The 21178-nt window shown below is 34.1% G+C and overlaps 1 protein-coding gene across 1 annotated transcript in view; it reads left to right on the top strand.

Moving 5' to 3' along the window:
• The window catches only part of TMEM232 (transmembrane protein 232), a 195047-nt gene that overhangs the window by 82817 nt on the left and 91052 nt on the right, over positions 1-21178 (top strand). Inside the window, exons 6-8 of the mRNA XM_032274759.1 lie at positions 8200-8299; positions 10618-10784; positions 17288-17421. Coding sequence (XP_032130650.1) covers positions 8200-8299; positions 10618-10784; positions 17288-17421 — 401 coding nt within the window. The remainder of the gene's footprint in view (positions 1-8199; positions 8300-10617; positions 10785-17287; positions 17422-21178) is intronic.

The following is a 21178-nucleotide window of genomic DNA, read 5'->3' on the forward strand; positions in this document are numbered from 1 at the left end:
TTTCTTTCTTTCTTTCTTTTTTTTTTTTTTTTTTTTTTTTTTTTTTTTTTTTTTTTTTTTTTTACATGGAGTCTTACTCTGCCTCTCAGGCTGGAGTACAGCGTGGTACAATCTCGGCTCATTGCAACCTCTACCTCCAGGGCTCAAGCAGTTCTCCTGCCCCAGCCTCTTGAGAATGGCTATGTCACCACGCCTGGCTTCTTTTCCAATTTGGATGCTTTTTACCTCTTTTTCTTGTCTGATTGCTTTGGCTGGGACTTCTATTACTATGTGGCATAAGAGTGGTTAAAAATGAGCATCCTTGTCTTGTTCTAGTTATTAAAGGAAAGGCTTTCAACTTTTCCCTATTCAGTATGTTGTTAGCTGTGGGTTCGTCATATATGATCTTTATTATCTTGAGGCATGTTCCTTCTGTGCATAGTTTGGAGACTTTTTATCATGAAGGGATGTTGAACTTTATCAAATGCTTTTTCTGCATCTGAGATGATCATATGGTTTTTGTCCTTCCTTCTGTTGTGTTATATCATGTTTGTTGATTTGCATATGTTGAATCAGTCTTGAATCCCTGGTATAAATCCAACTTGATGATGTTGTATTATCTTTTTGATGTGCTGTTGAATTCAGTTTGCTAGTAGTTTGTTGAGGATTTTTTAATGTATGTGCATTAGGGTTATTAGCGTATAGTTTTCTTTTTTTGTTGTACCTTTTCTGATTTTGGTATTAGAGTAATACTGGCCTTGGGAAATGTGTTGGGGAGATTTCCCTCCCCTTTAACTTTTGGAAAGAGTTTGAGGAAGGTTGATGTTAGTTCTTCCTTATCTATTTGGTGGAATTCAGCAGCAAATCCATCTAGTACTGGACTTTTCTTTTTTTGGGTAATCTTTTTATTAGTGATTCAGTCTTGCTACTCATTATTGGTATGTTCAGGTTCTGTATTTCTTTCTGAGTCAATCTAGGTAGGTTGTATGTTTTCAGGAATTTATCCATTTCCTCTAGTTTTCCAGTTTGTTAGTGTATAGTTGTTTACAATAGTCTCTGATGATCTTTTGTACTTCTGTGGTATTAGTTGTAATGTCCCTTTTTTCACTTCTGGTTTTGTTTGATTGGGCCTTCTCGCTTCTTTCCTTGGTCAGGTTAGCTAGCAGTTGATCAGTTTTATCTTTAAAAAAATGTTCATTTTGTCGATCTTTTTTGTATTGCTTTTTTAGTCTCAACTTTATTTATTTCTTCTTTGATCTTTATTATTTATCACCTTCTACTAATTTGGGGTGGTTTGTTCTTGCTTTACTGGTTCCTGAAGTGGATCATTAGATTGCTTATTTGAAATCTTTCTGTTTTCTTTTGATGCAGGAATTTATTGCTATAAACACCCTTCTTAATATTGCTTTTGCTGTATTCCACAAGTTTCAGTATATTTTGCTTTCATTTTCATTTGTTTCAAAAGATATTTTTGATTTCCATGTTAACTTCTTTATTAATCTGGGGGTTGTTCAGAAATATGTTGTTTGATTTCCATGTATTTTTATACTTTTCAAAGTTCCACTTGGTATTGATTTCCAGTTGTATTTTGCTGTAGTCTGAGAAGATACTTGGTATAATTTTGATTTTAAAAATTTGTTGAGACTTATTTTTAGCCTAGCATATTATGTAACCTAGAGAATATTTCATGTGCTAATGAGAAGAATGTGCATTCTCTTGTTGTGTTGGGAAAAATGTTCTGTAAATATCTGTTATGTCCATTTGGTCTAAAGTTCAGGTTAAATACAATGTCTCTTTGTTGATATTCTATCTAAGTAAAATGCCTCATGCTAAGAGGTGAGTGTTGAAGTTCTCCACTAATAATGTATTACAGTGTATGTTTCTCTTTAGATCTAGTAGTATTTGTTTTATAAATCTGGGTGCTCCCATGTTGGGCGTATATGTATTTAGAATTGTAATATTCTCTTCCTGGATTGATTCCTTTGTCATTATGTAATGATCTTTGTCATTTTAAAAAACACTTTTGACTTAAAGTCTGTTTTATCTGATAGAAGTGTAGCTACTCCTACTTGCTTTTAATTTCAATTTGTGTGGAGTATGCTTTTCCTTTACTCTCAGTCTGTGTGTCTTTACAGGTAAGGTATATTTCTTATAGGGAGCATATAGTTAGATTATGTTTGTAAAAATGTATTAAGCTAGTCTATATCTTTTAAGTGAAGAATTTATTTCATTTACATTTAGGTTATTATTGATATGTGATGTTTTGTTTCTGTCATATTGTTAACTGTTTTCTGGTTTGTATTATTCCATTTTCACACTGCTATAAAGAAACATCTGAGACTGGGTAATTTATAAAGAAAAGAGATTTAATTGACTCACAGTTCTGCATGGCTGGGAGGCCTCAGGAAACTTTACAATCATGGCGAAAGGCGAAGAAGAAGCAAGGGCCTTCTTTACAAGGCAGCAGGAAAGAGAGAGCAAAGTCCAAAGACTTACACCATCAGATCTCATGAGAACTCACTATTACCAGACCAACATGGGGGAAACTACCCCCACGATCAGTCACCTCCATCAGTCACACATGGCCCTCCCTTGACACGTGGAGATTACAATTTAAGATGACATTTGGGTAGGAACACAGAGCCAAACCATGTCATGGTTGTTTTGCATATTTTTTCTTCTCTTCTTTTTCTCTTATTGTTTGTCCTTGTGGTTTGCTGATTTTCTGTGGTGGTACTATTTGAGTCTTTTCTTTTCCTCTTTTATGTCTTTTCCTTTGAGGTTTACACTTTTGTATGTTTTCATGATAATAACTGTCATCTTTTCTCTTCCAGATTTAGAATTCCCTCGAACATTTTTTGTAAGGCTACTCTATTGATGATCAATGTTATTAGCAATTTCTTGTCTGCAAAAGACTTTATTTTTTCTTCATTTATGAAGGATAATTTTGCTGGATACACTATCTTTGGGTGCCAGAGTTTTTCAAGTGTTTTTTTTTTTTTTTTTTTTCTTGCATCAATTTGAATATATCATTCCATTCTCTCTTAGCCTGTAGGTTTCTGCTGAGATAACTACTTTGAGTCTGCCCAAGGCTGACTAGATGACTTTCTTCCTGTTTATTTTAGAATTTTCTCTTTATCTTTGACTTTAGACAGCTTGACTATAATGTGCCATGGAAAAGGCCTTTAGCATTGAATCTGTTTTGGGATTGTGAGGTCTCCTCACAATCTACATGTCTAAATCTCTTGGTAGACTTGGGAGGATTTCATCTCTTATTTAGTTAAATGAGTTTTTGAACTTTTTCATTCACTTTTTACCTTTAGGGATACCAATAATTCATGTATTTGGTCACTTTATGGTGTCACATATATCACAGAGACTTTGTTTATTCTTTTTAAAATTATTTTTTCTTTATTTTAGTCTGAGTTATATCTAAAGAAGTATATTAAGGTTCTGAGATTCTTTTTTGTTGTTGTTTTAATTTATTGTTTAAACTCTTGGTTGTACTTTTTATTTAATTAAAGAAGTTCTTTGATTCCAGATTTTGTTTGGTTCTTTGTTATATGTGTCTCTTTGATAAATTTCTCATTCATATCTTGAATTTTTTTTCTGATATTTTGTATTGTTTTTGAAATTCTCTTGTATATCACTGTGTTTCTTTAGTGTCATAATTTTGATATTTTCCCTGTGATTTCACACATTTCTTTTTGATTGGGATATGTTACTGGGGAATTACTGTGTTCCTTTGTAAGTGTCATATTTCCCTATTTTTTCATGTTTCCTTACATTGATAACTGTATATCTGGCATAATAGAAATGTATTCTAATTTTTTGAGTTTGCATTCACAGTGGAGGATTTTTTCCTGAAGATGTATCCATAGTGTTGGTTAGTAGGGCCCTTTGTCTTTGATTCTGAGTACATGCAGTTGTGCAATCCTTATATAATTGCTTTGGCTGTAAACAGCTTCAGTGTTATCTGTGATTTCTCAGTGGTTTAGTGTGTGGTTAAAAGTGGGGGCTATGGGGAAATTTGGCTGGGGACAGGGATTCTAGATGGGTTAGTCTTTGGTTCCCAGTGGTGGTAGCAGTGGGATGAGTATGCCTGTTCTTGTGCCCCCTACAAGATACTTGCTCTGGTATTGGCAGAACCAGGCAGGCCAATTCTTGGGCCTCTAGGTATTCTGCTTAGCTCCCGATAGTGACAGTGGTGGACTAGGCAAGTGAGTGATTTCCTGGTTCCCTGGGTAGGTGGCACGGTGTGGGTAGTGGTAGTAGCAGTGGTGGGACAACTTCTGGGTCCTGAGCAGTGCATGCTGATGTTGGAGACGGTTACAATGCAGTCTCCACCCACAGCCCCAGTCATGCAGCTCTCAGGCTTGCTTATTCCCAGTTGTAGCAGCACTGCAGTGCTACACATAAAGGTAAGGAGCCCTTCCCTTTGCACATGAGCTTGATCATGGAAGTCATTCTACCAGTGGGAGTGTGGTCACCATGCAGGGCCAGAAAGGAGCCATTAGGGTCACCTGCCCTAGCTTCTAGTGGCAGCTGCAGTGGCTGAGCCTGCAGAGGTACGCAGAGTGGGAGAGGGTGTCCCTGTGCATGAGCCTAAAAACGGAGGCCACTCCACCAGTAGAGTGGGATCACTGCTCTCAGCCCCGGGTAGCTGGCTTCCATTTGGGTTCCCAGTGGCGGCAACTGCTGCTGCAGTGTTGGGTGGGTGGCACAAATGGAATCTCACTCTCTGCTCACAAGCCTGAACACAGAGTGTATGCTGCTGCTGGGGCAGGATTTCTTCTCATAGCCCCAGATAGGAAGCTGTCAGGCTCTAGAAAGTGTGTGCTTTGGTTTTCTTTGACCCAGGAACTGCCATGTTAGTTTACTGCACCATCTCTTTTCTGGAAGTAGTAATACTGTGGGCCACAGTACTGGGGCCCCGTAGCACCTTTGTGTCCAGCAGTATTCTGCCATTGTAGCCCCCTGGGTAGACACTGAGGAATGTCAGTGGGGGCTCCTGGGATATAGAGATACAAAGGCTATGTTTCTAAAGGGAGGATACGGCCCCATGATGGCTGTGCTCTCACAATGGTACCCTGCTGTAGTTGCTTAGGTCTCAGGGGTGTGAGTGAACCAGCACAAGTTCTCTGCCTGGTGCAATGCCCTTATGGGGTGTCTAGCTCACTGTCCATGTTAGTTTCAGGAAATAAGTGGGTAGAGGAGCTCTGCCATGGTTCAGATTGCAGCAGTTCATGGTAGGAAGATAGACCCACTGAAACTTTCACAACCTTTCCCCCAATAGCAAGTCCCTATGTGTTCCCAGATGATTTTACTTCCCTTCTGTGTAGTTCATTCTCACACTGCTATAAAAGAGTTACCTGAGACTGGGTAATTTATGAAGAAAAGAGGTTTAATATTCTCACAGTTTCACAGGCTTAACAGGAAGCATGACGGGGAGGTCCCAAGGAGCTTATAATCATGGTAGAAAGTGAAGGATAAGCAAGCACATCTTCACATGTCAAAGCAGGAGAGAGAGTAAAAGGGGAAGTGCCACACACTTTCAAACAAGATGCCATGAGAACTCACTCACTATCTCAAGAACTGTAGAGGGGAAGTCTATCCCCATGATCCAGTCACCTCCCATTGGGCCCCTCCCCCAACACCTGAGATGATAGTTTGAAATGAGATTTGGGTGGGAACACAGAGCCAAACCACATCATCTCTGTGCCTCAGGTGTTTCCCATGACTTCTCTGTTGGACTCCAGTGTTCCCTCCTAGTTGTTCCATTTGAGGTGTGATTATTGATTCATAATTGTCATTCTTCTTTCTGGAGAGAGGGAGTATGCAGTTTTCTCTAGTGAGCCATCTTCAACTGGAATCCCAAGATTTACTAATTTTAAAGCTTGCTCTTTATTGTTCTAGCTAATATAAACTATCTTGTGGAAATAAGCATGCCCTTTATCTATGAGTACTTTGAACTCAAGAAGCAAGAAACCATTTCAGTTGTCCTCCTTGCCTTTGCGTATCTGAAAGACTATTAGAAGCCTCCCTTTTGCTTGTCTTTTGACAGAATGCTTTATGAAAGGATATTATCACAGAGGCATCACCCACTGTAGGTGTATTGTTTTGTTTCTCCTTTGGAGAAGTAGCTCAAGGTTGAATAGATCCAGAGATATATGATCGCCAAATATTATTTTCTTTATATTTTGTTTACATTCTTTCCTTTCTATCTAGCTCGAAGTGTACAATATTCTTAATTATTGAATTCTGCCTACAGAAGTATACAGAATAACATATGAGCAACGGCAGTTTTATATGTATTAGATAGAAATATAAATGGTGCTCCTCAAGATTCTATGCAAGAACATAAAACATATAACTATTAAAATATGAACATAATAAATATGCAGCCTTCAATTTCACAGTCAGCTAAAAGGGTCAGAAAAAAGAGAAGAGATGGAAATAGAAAGAGAGAAGAAGGAGGTAAAGGTCAAATGAAGGAAATATGGGAGAGCTGAGAAAGAGAAACTAACAAGCAGAAATTCAATGTAGGAGGCAAAGCTTGAGTTGTCAAACAACAAAGAGAATATGTACACAAATAATACATGAAGAACAATACATAGAAAGTCCAATATACAATATGGAAAGGCAGATTTGTCAATAAAAATTTGGCCTTCAAGAATATTAAGATGAAAGCTTTTAAAACCATTTTTCGAGTATAGCTATAACTAAAGTTAGTCTCTGGGCCAGGTGAAATCTTTGACCAGATTGAGGTATAAATATAGATGTTATTCATACTGACATGCTTTTCATGTATTTTCTATTTTGTTTCCTATTATATTTTTGAATATTATATTCCTTTCAGTATTTATATCTCATCCTTATAAAATACTAAATTATCCCCCTTCTGATTAGCTATTCATTTATTGTCTATATCTGTAAGAGTAGTTTTCTTTAATTCTGTAGAGTGTTTCAATATTCTTTTAAATTTTTTTCACATTTAACTTCAGTCTCTTAGAGAAACACAGTACTCTAACAGAGTTGTGTATATGAAGAGATGTCTTGGGCATACCTTATAAACATGTTATTTTTACATACTTTATAAGTTTACAAATAGTATATGTTTATACTTTATGAATACACTTATAAATACTAATAATGCATTCTCAAAATTTATTTGTAATAGTAGAGGTTTGTAATAAAAAAAAATTGGAAATAACTGCCATAGTAGAAAGCTCATGGTTTTTGGAGCAATATATACATTCCTGGGTTCAAATTCCAGTAATGTTCCTTATTTACTTTATAGTCTTGGATGAAGCACTGAGATTTCATTAGATTTATCTTTTTAATTTTATTTTCTTTTTACATGTATATCTAATGATACTCTGCATTTCTGTTAAGAGAAAGGGAGATACACACACACACACACACACACACACACACACACACGATAGTGACAACCATTGCTGTTATTTGGGTCTTCTTCATAATTTAGCAACTTGTATTCTATTTATTTCTGTAGTTAATTTTTTTTCTATTTTTCTGTAAAATGTTGCAGATTATATATTTTTGCAGACATTCCATTTTATGTAGTCTGTGTGAAACAAACTATATTTTTACTAATCTTACAGAAGTAAGATTTTGCATTGGTTATTTAATAATTACTCTGTGGGAGGTCTTTTTTCATGAGGGAATATGGAGCTGAGCACAGCATACTATGAAGAAGCAGGATAGTTCTCAACACTGACTAATGCAATGGTTCTCAAATTGTTTTGACTGAGACACATAGAAATATCTTTTGCATTGCAATCAGCTAACATAATATACATTCGCTTATATACTGAAACAAGGAATTGTACAATAAACTATGTTTTTTCTTCTCTCTTATTTTATTTAAAAATCTCCTCTCAATTGATTTCATGACTGCTTTAAGGGGCATGACTTGCAATTTGAAAAGCACTGTTTTAAAGGACATAGAATAAAAATAGCATTTAGTGTTGGTCATTATATGTAATGTAGAGATAATTTATAAAAGATTTTTTGGCTGAACTAGTATTTCAATCTTGATATAAATGTTTTAATGTTATTTCAAAAACATAATATTGAGTGAGTTTAAAATTGTTTTTTTAAAAGAAAATGTAATAATAAAATGGTTGATTTTTCTTATGGATTTTAAACATTTATTGATGCAACACAAACATGCATTTTTCTTTTCTTTTTTGACAGATTGGCTATTTGGTCTTCTTACGACTTTTTATATTTTTCCTGCATGGTCACCTAGAATGTTTTAAACAACATTTACTTAGGCTTCAACCATATTTATACGGTAGGATATCTTTTATTTTTTGCACTTATAAATGTTTTATGTTATATTTTGAGAGGCTCAGACTGTCAGTATAAAGAACGTAAGTTGCATTTTATTTTTCATGAAAGAGGTGTGGTGTTGAGGAGCACAGCTTCAGGGCCAGATTGCATTTGTTCAGCTCCCTGTCCCTCTAACCCCATACATTTTTATTTCTTTGTGGTGAGAACAATTAAAATCTAACTCTACTTTTTTTTCCAGCAATTTTGAAAAATGCAGTATTATAAACTGCAGTCATCATGTCATGAAACAGACCATTATACCTTATTTCTTCTGTCTAACTGAAGCTTTGCACCTAACACTTACCACATCCCCAACCATTCCCGCAACCTACTCCCTGCTTTAGACACTGGTAACCCTCATTCTGTATTCTACTTTTTACTTTGCCACTTAAGTGTATGAGCTTTTTTGTGGCTCAGTTTCGTTATTTGTAATAGTGTCTACCTCCCTAGATTTCAGGAAAGTTAAATTCTTACTTCAGTAAGGTTCTGGACTTGGTGATCAACTGAATCTAAGCAATATGTAAAGAAAAGTGAAGAATTCAAGTGGGAGCCAAGGTTTTGCATATTGAGTAATAGCACGAGACAATGATACTCTGAACTAGGAAAAATTTGGAGAAATATCGGTCGTATTGAATTTGAAGGTCACTCAGGTATATATACCCAGCAAGCTGTTGAAAACATAGGTTTGGAACTAGGGAAATAAGTGAAGCCTGCCTGGAATATGGAATTGACAGTCATTCACGTTAATATGGCTGAGGGTGAGGGGCAGGGAGAAACTAATTCCAGGGATGAAATCTTGGGGAACATACACATTTAATGGATTATTGGTGTAACAGAGTCCAGTTAAAGAGAAATAAGAGAGATAAGAGGGAGTGATTATGTTTAAGGAGAGAAATTCAAGATCAACATTGCCATAGAAATATTAAATTATAGAAGGTCTGACAAATAATGGTAAGTTTCTGCAATCAGAAAATCACTGCTGATCTTGGGAGCATACCCAGTGGAGAGGTGGAAGCAGAATTCAGATTGGAGGTAAACAAACAGTGAGGGAAAATTTAAGCATAAGGCAAAGATTGTGACCTATTTCAAAAAAAAGCTTAGCTATAAATATTTATGCTGATATGTAAATATGTCAATAGTTTAAGTGGAAAATCAGTCAAAATATTAGTATATTATAGGATAAGGAAAGGAGGAATTCAAGATAAAGAAAGGGAATAATATTTGATGAAAAAGTCATGGTGGATGGAACCATGACCAAGGGAATAGCAGAAGTGTTTTGGAGACTTATCAGTTAGTGCCATTGGCATACGTCCTGATCAGACGTGGCTGTAGACAGACAGAATAGGAATTCTTGTCTAACATTTCACTTGTTTTTATATCTTTGTTAAATTATACAACTTCTTAACTCCTCATGGTGTTTGGCATAGTGGCTTATCAAATATTCAGATGATTACAACAAATAAACTTTGAAAGATTATTTGAGTAAAAACCTCAAGTTCTCATATTAGCTTGTTATTGAGGATATACGCCCCTAGTCTTTCTTTCATATGCAAGAATAAAATCACCAGTTGTGCCCTCTTACCAACTATCGTAGAGGCTTAGGGTACAGCTTTACCGTTAACAATTGGCTGTTTTCTACTGAAGCTATCAGCAACTCTGCCTCTTCAGATAGCTGTCCAGTAGAATGATCATTATTAATTTTTCCATTATGTGGTTGGACTAAAACTCAAAGTTTGTCTAAAAAACTATTTTATGGAAAAAGCAGCACTGAGATGGTTCCATTAAATATAACATGGTGTTATGTTAAATTACATTGTTGTTGCCTATATTTAAAATATTTATTTTCAAAACTAAATAATAACATCTTTAGAAGGAATAAAACTGGAGAATCAATTGGTCTAGAATCAATGACATTGATTTGTTTGTAGAATTACAATGTCAACGTATCCATTATGAATACAGCATCTATTATAACTTGATTTATTTTCATCTGGAAGCTTCCAAGCATTGTTGAACAGTAACTATATTTAATTGGGCATTCAGTGATTATGAAATTGCTGTTCTGAATTATATAAACTCTTGTGTATAAATTATTTACCATCTAGTTTTCTATTACACCACCAGGGGGCATACATAACATTATAAATCTTAAATAGGGAACTACAGCAGTTTCCGCATCTAAATACTGAATTTAATTATAGTTTAATAGCTAAAAGACAAATGAAACACAATGCAAAACATTAATGAAATATTTCTCACAAATAATTTTTCTTACAATAGCACTTTCTTTCTCTGGAGAATCATATTACAAGTATCCAAACATCTTTTCAAATGTGCAATTCATCCTGAAAGCCTCGGAAATTATAGGTAAAAGAGAACTCCGCTCTGAATCAATTTTTAGCCCTGTGGAAAATGAAAAAAGATATGAGAACACAGATTCTGATATGGTGAGTAATCTTGTATGGTGGGTATATCCTGTTACATGATGCATCAGATATGATTACTATGATTAAATAATGGTGCTTATCAATACAGTAGGCATTGAGGAATGATGAGTTTAGCTGTGGGAGAGGGGTGAACAACAAAGATATGAATTTCACGCAACCATATGCACATTTCCTGGACAGTAGTTAATAGGATGAGTAGTGAGGTATCAATATATACTACTACTACTTTAAATGGAGTAATGCCATAATACCTTCTTCTTCATAAGTTCCATCTCACCTACTTAATTAAAAATTGCAACATAATTAAGACTAACTTGTAAATTAACATTTTAAGATATTATATTTTAATTAAAGGGAAAGTGTGTAAAGGGCAAATTATGAAAGCAAGTATATTATTTTGATGTTTTCATAATTCATATGAAATAATATTTAATGGTTGGGTGCGGTGGCTCACGCCTGTAGTCCCAGCACTTTGGGAGGCCTAGGCAGGCAGATCACCTGAGGTCAAGAGTTCGAGACCAGCCTGACCAACATGGAGAAACCCCATCTCTACTAAAAATACAAAATTAGCAGGACGTGGTGGCACATGCCTGTAATCCTAGCTACTTGGGAGACTAAGGCAGGAGAATCACTTGAACTGGGAGGTGGAGGTTGCGTTGAGTTGAGATGGCACCATTGCACTCCAGACTGGGTGACAAAAGCAAAACTCTGTCTCAAAAGAGGAAAAAAAAAGAAGATTTAATATGCTATTAAAATCAACCAAAACCTTTAAAAAATAGTTTAAATTATGAAATAATAATCTTTAGATTATGATAAACCTCTTAATTTCTGAGATATTAATAATCCTTTAAAAAATTGTCCTAATTATATAATTTGTTTGTATATAATAAACTAATTATGTAAACCCAAGTATAGTGAGCCATATAATTGTGCATATGCTTTATAGATTAATACACTTCAAAAGACAACTTTTAATTTCTGGGGCCAATAATGCCTTTCTTTCCTCACATATTTTCCAAAAAAGAACAGTAAGCATTTCAAAACCTTCTTTTTTTTTTTGTTAAACATATTTATTATTTGGTAGTTTATAAATGGAAAATTTGTTTTTCTAACAACTTCTAAAAAAGGAAAAATACATTTAACATAATGCAAGTTGAAACACCTAAGAAAATTAAAACAAAGTTCCCTTTTTAAATATTATCTGTTACCTTGTAATTTTCCCATGCTTCCTGTGAGCCCTTTCAAAATCAGCTATAAATTAAATATATAAGAAAAAAAACATTCAAACACATGTATTTGTAGTCTTTCCAGGGCTAAGTGTTTTCTTTTTGGCATATTACCAGTTCACCATTTATATAACAAGTGACATTTACCAAGTAAATTGAGCCTTCTGGTTATAATTACTAATGAGCACAAATTGCCTCATGTGAGAAAGGGATCTGTTTTTAAGTTGAAAAAATGTTTTAAAAAATAAAAAAAAAAAATGTTTTAACAGTAAATATATAATGTAAGATACTGAGCAACATAAAGAGCACCGGTCATGAAGAGAACAGACCTGCTTATGAAGTGGTTCTGTGATCTAAGAAAGGTTCATCAATCTTGCCAAACTTCCACTTATATATCTTTAAAAAGTCATCATTATTGTCCTCATCCTCATCATCATCATCAGTCTGCCATAACCCTTCTACAGCGTTATTATAAAGATTGCAAAAAAAGCATGTGTTTGTAAAATTGTTAGATGCCATGCAAACATGAATAATAATTATTGAAGAATGTATTTAGGACCTCACTTCACCTTTGACAGTGAACTATATTTTCATCTAAGGACGTTAAGTATGTTGACTTAATGTAGTGATTGGAATGTTTTTCCTTTAAGCAAATAAGAATCCATGAAATCTTAGCAATGTGAATGCTCTGGTTATGAAGTAGGCAATTGTCAGTGTTGATTCTGATGCTCTTTAAGAATGAATCCATTTTGCCACTCTTGGTGCACACACATAGCAAGCAAATGGAAGCTTACTGCTGTACAGCTCAGCCTGAATTGGAAGGGGCAAAAATGTCAATACATTAAAGGGACATATCAGCTTAGAGTGGGACAAGTCACTAAATCTCTCTGTGCCTTTTTCCACTTTGTAGAACAAAGCTTAGATTCAATCTCTTCTAAATTCTATTTTAGCTCTATCCATGTGATCCTGTAAGGGGATTATAACAGAGTTTGGCCTATCAGGTTTATTGCCCTTCTTTTTCTCCTCCTCTTATCTCATAATATAAAGACTATAAATATAGGATGGCATAGCCACAGTGCTGCTAAAATTGCTGATTTGGCTAATCAGCACTCAGTCAGTGCTTGACTGCACGTCTTAAAATTTCCCCAGTTTCAGCCCAATTTCTCCAGTACAGCCAGCCTTTCCAGTTCAGGTGAGTATTTACTCATTCAATACCCATCTCTGTCACCTGGGAAAGGAAAGAGGAAAAAAGATGTAAAAATGATAGAAATGGGAATATAAAAGACATTTGCATCAATCTCTTCTTCTTTCCTCATGATTATTTTAGTATATTATAGCAGAGGATTTCTGAATTTATTCTTATAGCCCTTATCATTTGATAATGCTAAAAGTTTCATAGCAGCATACTTTGGCCGCTGTAAAGCATTTGATTTTTAATATTCTTATATGCATTGAAATAAAAGCATAATTACTTAATTTGTTGTCAAAGTGCTACCAAAATTGCACTGAAAGTTTTATAGGATATTATGATACATTAGGATACATACCATATGAGCATAGTTTCCAGTTAAGAATAGGAAATTTCCTTTCCTCTGCTATTGGACCCCATTTCTCTTTTTAATGCCTTTTTAAGTGATCCAGACACAGGCTTTCCATTGACTTTGACAAATGGTACACTTAATTAGCTCTTTTAGCAAAGCCAGAATGCTGGATTGAGTTTTCCATTCTGTCCTTTGCTCACAAGCAAAGCTGAATTTTCTAAGCACAGTTGCCACATAGTGGTAATAACAGTTCTTTGGAGCAGGTAGACTTAAACCCTGCTGCAATGCAGTAGGCCTTTTCTTAAATGGTTTCATCTGTTCTAAAGTACAAATAGTTCTCTGAAAACTAGCAAACATAGAGTTTACATTTTAGTGTGATTAGCAATCTCATCCTCTAACACTGTGTTAGAGGCATTACCTAAATTTGGGACATTTTGTGGTATCCTGTAATGGTAAATTGTTACTAGGAATTATTAGACTGAGACATAAATTCCTTAAAATTAGGAGCATTATACTATGATTCACATCATATTATCCAGGTAACACTGTGTACTGAGAGATCCTTTCATGGCAGCGTCAACCATCCCCAAAATGACTGAAAACTAAAACTACATGAAACCCAGAAAGCTGTCCCTGAGCAGCCAAAATAGAGCCCATGCTTCAAAGCTCATTTCTGTTATAAAAGAGAGCCTAGTCAGACACTCAGAATTTATGTACTTAAATTTGCATAAAATTTAAGCTGGTGTTGTTATCTGAATTTTCAGCCAACAGTAGATTAACAACACTTTTGTAGGTGGGCTTCTCAAAGTAGGCATCCTTCCAGCTACAACTGACAGCCCAAAGCTGAACAGCAAGGGAGGGAGATGAAAGAACTGTGGAAAGTGGTTATAAAAGCCAGAAAGAAAGGAAGGGAGGGAGGTAAGGAGGGAGAAAACAAAGACAGGGAGGGAGGGAGAGAAAGAAGAAAAAGAGGGAGGGGGAAAAAGTTCTCTGGGAGTCATTTAAGGCAGTGCTCAGTGCTTTTCAAACTGTGGTAAACGATCTCCCCTAATTTATGTTTAAATTTCCAAACCATCACAGAAAATTTTGTAAAATATAATAAAATAACGAATTACTGAAAACTAAAATAGAAAAGACATAAAAATACAAGCTTTAATTTATAATAGACTGAATATATATAATTTGTCAAATTGTTATGAAAGCTTCTAAATAAATATTTTTCATTTTTGTGCTCTCATTAACAGTTTGCAAATGGCAGTTATCTGCCAACCACACCTTGAGCAGGACTGACTTAGTGTAAAGGCACAGAACTCCAAGAGAAAGCAACATTGCTCACTCTTGGTCTTCTGCACTAATGATATATGTGATGATGGTATTAAATCATATAATCATCATCATTATATTAATTCATCCAAGTTTAATAAATTTATTTTTTCTTTGGAAAATGTTTCTTGCTAAAGAGTATGCCATGTGTGGTTGTTCATGCCTATAATCCCAGCACTTTGGGAGGCCAAGGCAGGTGGATCACCTGAGGTCAGGAGTTTGAGACCAGCCTAAACAAAATGGTGAAACCCAGTCTCTACTAAAAATACAAAAGTTACCTGGGTATGGTGGTGGGCACCTGTAATCCCAGCTACTGGGGAGGCTGAGATGGAAGAATTACTTGAACCCGGGAGGCGGAGGTTGCAGTGAGTGGAGATCATACCACTGCACTCCAGCCGGGGCAACAGAGCGAGACTGTCTCATTAAAAAAAAAAAAAAAAAAAAGGAATACTTGAAATACATAAAATGCCTGAGACTAAATAATAAGCCCCACCTGTCTGGAAGGGTTTATTACTTGGACAGAGAAAAAGAGAGAGAGAGAGAGAGAGAGAGAGAGAGAGAGAGAGAGAGAGAGAAAGAGAGAGAGAGAGAAATACATACCACAAGGAACTATGGGATATCTTCATAAGATTGTGTTAGAAGCAATCTACTATAGGATTTGGACTTTATTTGGATGATCTTGGGAAGATTCTAAGGCAGCAATAATTCTCTCTAGAGGTTTGATTCTGTCAAAAAGTGGGGCAATTCTGTGATTAGGTATTTTGTGGGTGGCCAAGTGACTTTATTTATATCTGTGCTTAGAAAAAAAATTGTCAAATGGCTTTATTTATTATGGTCTCAGAGTAATATTGTCTGAAATTGCTGTTTTGTGAGTTTATGTGCAACAGGAGATCAAAATAACCTGGCTGTATCAGACCAGCTTGTAATAATATTTCAAATCAGTCCCAGATGTGAGAGGATGCTTTTTAATTTCTCCACAATGTGTAAAATTGACATAATGTAACATTGAAGATAAAACTTAAATCTTGTTCATTGTCTAAATCCTGATTTTTTTTCTTTACTAAATGCTTTTGAAATTTTCTCTGCTGATGGTATATAAATGCATTAATGCCAGAATGGTTGACCTAATTGAATTGTTCATATAGTGTTGCAATATCTATGATTAAAATAATATTTATTATAAATTAACCAGTCAAGTCATTCCAAGGTTTTAAAACATATTTATTTACCTATTTATTTAAAATAAGTTTCCAACCTGAGGACTGTCAGGCATCCAGGCTGAGACAACTAGAGCAATTTGAGAAAAGAATTATTTATATGGGTTCCAGTTTGGGGACAGACTCTACCACAAAGCAGAAAATTGAGTTATATGTAGATTTATTGAAGTCAATATGTCTCAGACTGATGCTTTACATTATTTTGGAATAGAGCTTTTCTATGGTGTATTCTAACACTCTAAACACTGAATTGTTTTCATTTGCTCTTCTGAATTATTGTTCCCAGAGGCAGTAGCCTTGTGTGGACATTGTCTTCCTCATACCTTTATCTCCAGAATCTAACAGTGTTCCTGGGATAAAGTAGATAAATGCATATCTCTAAGACGTAACTAAACATTATATTAGAAACTTAAATTATCTTAGCTTAGAATTTATGTATGAACTTCTGGTCTTCTATCTGAAGAGTACTCAACATAAAAATTTAATAAATAAGAATGATGAAGCCCTTTAGATTCTAAGTGTTTCATTTTAACATAAAAATCACAAAATATCAACTGAATTAACAATTCAAGTATGTATTACAGAATGTGTATTTGGAACTTCACTGCTGGCAAAAATTCAGAGAGTGCTATGTCATTTCTACCAATTACTTTAGTAAAACCAATTAAATGTATAAAAGTGTTGGGAAGTACTCTAAGAAAAAAACTAAACAACAGCTTATTTGTTATCTGAATTTTTAGGCTATAAGACATTGACGATGTCTTGCTAGGCATATATTTTGGTCCTTAAAGTAGAAATCGACATTTCGAAACAACTTTGCTGTTAGAGTTTTGTTCAAACTTTCCCAATTCCTTCTTTCTCAAGTGTCAGGGAGAGCTAAGTCACATGGAGTCTACGAACAATTGTGTCAAATAGCTATCCCTTACGGGATGCAGAATTTTTGCCATATTGTAGAGCTGGTATCATTGAACACAAGGGACCCATGTGAAAAATATATACATTTGGTTCAGGTTAACTGTATATACTTCAAAAATATATTTATGTAAATTGCTCCACTTGGTAAAATATAAAGAGTAAGAGAATATGCATTTTCATTCGGATACTTAAAATTTATTTTCATGTTTGTTCAAGTCAAATAACTCTTTCTCACATATATTTTTATATTTTAATTCCTGAAACATTTGCAATTTAATCAGGGAGGATATGAAATCAACCACCTGCTCTGGCACTGTGTTGCTGCTTGGTCTTGTGTTCAGAATAACAGTCCTCAGTTGAATAACGTGCTTGAACATCTCATCTTCCATAAAACACAGCTTCAAAAGAAATGCTGGTAAGAGTGATCCTATAAATCCAAAGTAACTCATGGAGAAATCTTTGCGCTTAAATGTTAAATAACCTTTGTACCTAAATGTTAATCACACCTCAGTTGACTATGAAACAAATTTATAATCTTGGTTCCAAAGGCAAGGGCAATTTACATGTTTAGTATTAATTCATTTCATCAATACATTGTTTCTCTCTTTTTCTGCTTTGCTAGATGTGCATGCATACACTGCCTAGTTTATTTTATTAAATGCAATTTTTTATTGACAAGAAGTTTATTCCTGCATTGCAAATAGCCTTTATATTCCAAGTTGTTAAACAAAAGCAGTGAAGTACAATATATTATTGGAGAAAATATACTGATACTGTGTTTATGCCTTATTGTAATGTATAACAAAGTATACAGATTTTATATTTTGTTATATATTACAATATTTTGATCCTTTTATATTATTATATATTTTATATTTTTATATTTATATTTTTAAAATATATATTATAAAATATATTTTATATATTTTGTATACTTTTATATTTTGTTACACATTACAATCTTATGTATAAGAAAATATACTGATACTGTATTTATGCCTTATTTTAGTGTATAACAGAACTGAATCTTAAAAAATTTTTTTTTGTTTTCACTCTATCACCCAGGCTGGAATGCAGTGTAGTGATCTTGGCTTACTGCAACCTCCATCCCCTGGCTCAAGTGACCCTCCCAGCTCAGCCTCCCAAGTAGCTGGGACCAAAGGCGAACACCACCATGCCAGCTATTTTTGTTGTTTTTTTTTTTTTTCTTTTTTTTTTAGTAGAGACAAGGTCTCGCCATGTTGCCTAGACTGGTCTCCAACTCCTGAGCCCAAGTGATCTGCTCACCTAGGCCTCCCAAAGTGCTGGGATTACAGGTGTGAGTCACTGCACCCAGACAAAAATAAATCTTGACTGATAAATATTAGTTTTCTCTTGTACATATGTTAATTTTGGATGAGAAAATGAAGAGTCATAGTTTTGGCATGAGTTCAGTGGAGGAAAGATGCTTTAAGTTGACAAATAATAATTGTATATATTTATGGGGTACAATGTGATGTTAGGATATGTGTATATCTTGTGGAATGAGTAAATCAAGCTTATTAACATATCCATCACTTCACATCCTTATCAGTTTTTGGTGGTAAGAGCAATTAAAATTTATTAGCAATTTTGAAATATACTTTTTTTTACCATAGTCACAATGCTGTACAATAGATCACTAGATCTCATTCTTCCTGTCTAACTGAAACTTTGAACACTTTGATTGACATCTCTTCCCCTTCTTCCCTACTCCCCTACTCCCCATCCCAAGTCTTATACCATTCTATGCTCTAGTTCAACAAGTTTGGCTTTTTTAGATTCCATGTACAAGTGAGATTATACAGTATTTATCTTTCTATAATATGCTTATTTCATTTAGCATAATGCCCCTATGTCCATTCATGTTTCTTCTTTTTAAAGACTGGATAGTATTCCATTGTATATAGATATCATACTTTCTTTATCCATTCATCAATCAATGAACACTTAGGTTGATTACATATCTTGGCCATTATTAATAATGCTGCAATCAACATGGAAATTCAGTTATCTATTCAACACACTGATTTCACTTTTTTGGGATATATATGTAGAAGTGGGATTGTTAGATCATATGGTAGTTCTATTTTCAATTTTTGAGGAATCTCCATACTGTTTTTACACCAATAATGTGAAAGGATGCCCTTTTCTCAACATCCTCATCAACATCTGTTATCTTTCATCTTTTAGATTATAGCCATTTTAACAGGTGTGAGGTGATATTTCATTTTGGTTTTAATTTGCATTTTCCTTATGATTAGTGATGTTTAGCACATTTTCATCTATCTATTGACCATTAGTGTGTCTTTTTTTGAGAAATGTCTGTTCGGGTCCTTTACTCATTTTTTCATTGGTATATTTGTTTTCTTGTTATTGAGTTGTTTCAGTTCCTTCTATATTTTAGATATTAGCCCTTTACCAAATGTATGGTTTGCACATATTTTCTCCAAATACGTGGGTTGTCTCTTTACTTTGTTAATGTTTCATTTTATAATTGAAGTAGTCTTTAATCCATTTTGAGTTAACTTTTCTGTATAGTGTGAGAGAAGAGGCTAATTTAATTATTCTGTATGTGGATTTTCACTTCTCCCAATACCACTTATTGAAGAGATTATTTTATCCCTATTGTGTATTCTTGGTAACTGTCAAAAATCAATTGACCATAAATGCTTGAATTTACTTCTGGTCTTTCTATTCTGTGCCTTTGGCAAATGTCTCTGTATGCTATTGCCATGCTGTTTTAATTACTATAGCTTTGTAATACATTTTAAAATCTAGTATTGTGATGTTTCCAGCTTTTTTCGTTTTGCTTATAATTGCTTTGGTTAAGAGACTTTTGTGGTTTCATACAAATTTTAATTTTTTTCTGCTTCTGTGAAGAATAACATTAAAATTTTGATATGAATTGCATTGAACCTGTAAATCACTCATTTTTCCTATCCATGAACATGGAATATCTTCACATTTATTTGTTTAGGCTTTAATTTTTTCATTATTTTATATTTTTCAATGTACAGATTTTTCACTTCCTTGGTTCAATTTATTCTTAAGTATTTTATTTTTTGCTATTGTAAATGAAATTGCTTTCATAATATCTTTTTTAGATAGTCTGTCATTAGTATATAGCAGTGCTACTGATTTTAATATGTTGATTTTTGTCACCTGCAAACTTCAACTTTACTGAATTCATTTAATGTTCTAACAGGTTTTTTTTGTGTTGCTTTAATAGATGTTTTAGGGTTTTCTATATAAAAGATCATTTGGTCAGCAAATGAAAACAGTTTTACTTTCTTCTTTCCTTTTTAGATGACTTTTTTTTTTTCTTTTTCTTGACTAACTGCTCTGCCTAGGCCTTTTAGTATTATGTTACACAGAAGAGGTGAGAGTGAGCATCCTTGTCCTCTTCCTGATTTTAGACAGAAGCTTTCAACTTGTCACCATTGAGGATAATGTTAGTTGTAGGCTTGCCATGTATGACCTTTATTGTCTTGAGGAGTATTTCTGAGGAAATTGATCAGAGGGCATTCTTTTTTAAAGAGGATCAGAGTTTTGAATTATTTTTCAGTGATAATAAATATAATAATTTGTAGTGCAATACCAAGTTGAAAATACAATTGCCATATTTCTTTCTTTCTTTAATTAATTCCTCTTTTAAGCCTCTGGCAGCTCATTCTACACCAAAGGCCTTTGTATATGTAAATTCTAAGTCCCTCAGAATCAAATATAAACCCTTCTAAAAGTCTGAAACACTTTTTGTGAACAAAAGTTATTTTCCCACTTGTATTTGGAAGTTTGTGGGATTTTGGATTAAATAAAGATTTTTGCAGGATGGCTTAAAGCTTACCTAATTTCCTTAAAAATAACCTACTTTAGATTAGAGTTAATCAATAATTTGTTTTGTCTCATAGTCTGATGGGAGAAACCTGTTCAGTATTGTAGTTTGACAAGATTGCAATATTTTTACATTTTAAAATAAAGAATACTATTTATAAATATGAAACTAAAATGCAAATAGATCATATTTACTACAATAATACATAATATAATTTTACTTATTATATTTTAATACAGAGCTTCTATAAACAAAAAAATTTAGAGGTTCTTATTGGTGCAAATTAGCCTATTCTGGAAGCTGTGGAGATTCTTTCAGA

This window comes from Sapajus apella, unplaced genomic scaffold, assembly GCF_009761245.1.
Source record: "Sapajus apella isolate SASKATOON/1434 unplaced genomic scaffold, GSC_monkey_1.0 scaffold1, whole genome shotgun sequence".
Lineage (NCBI taxonomy): Eukaryota > Metazoa > Chordata > Mammalia > Primates > Cebidae > Sapajus > Sapajus apella.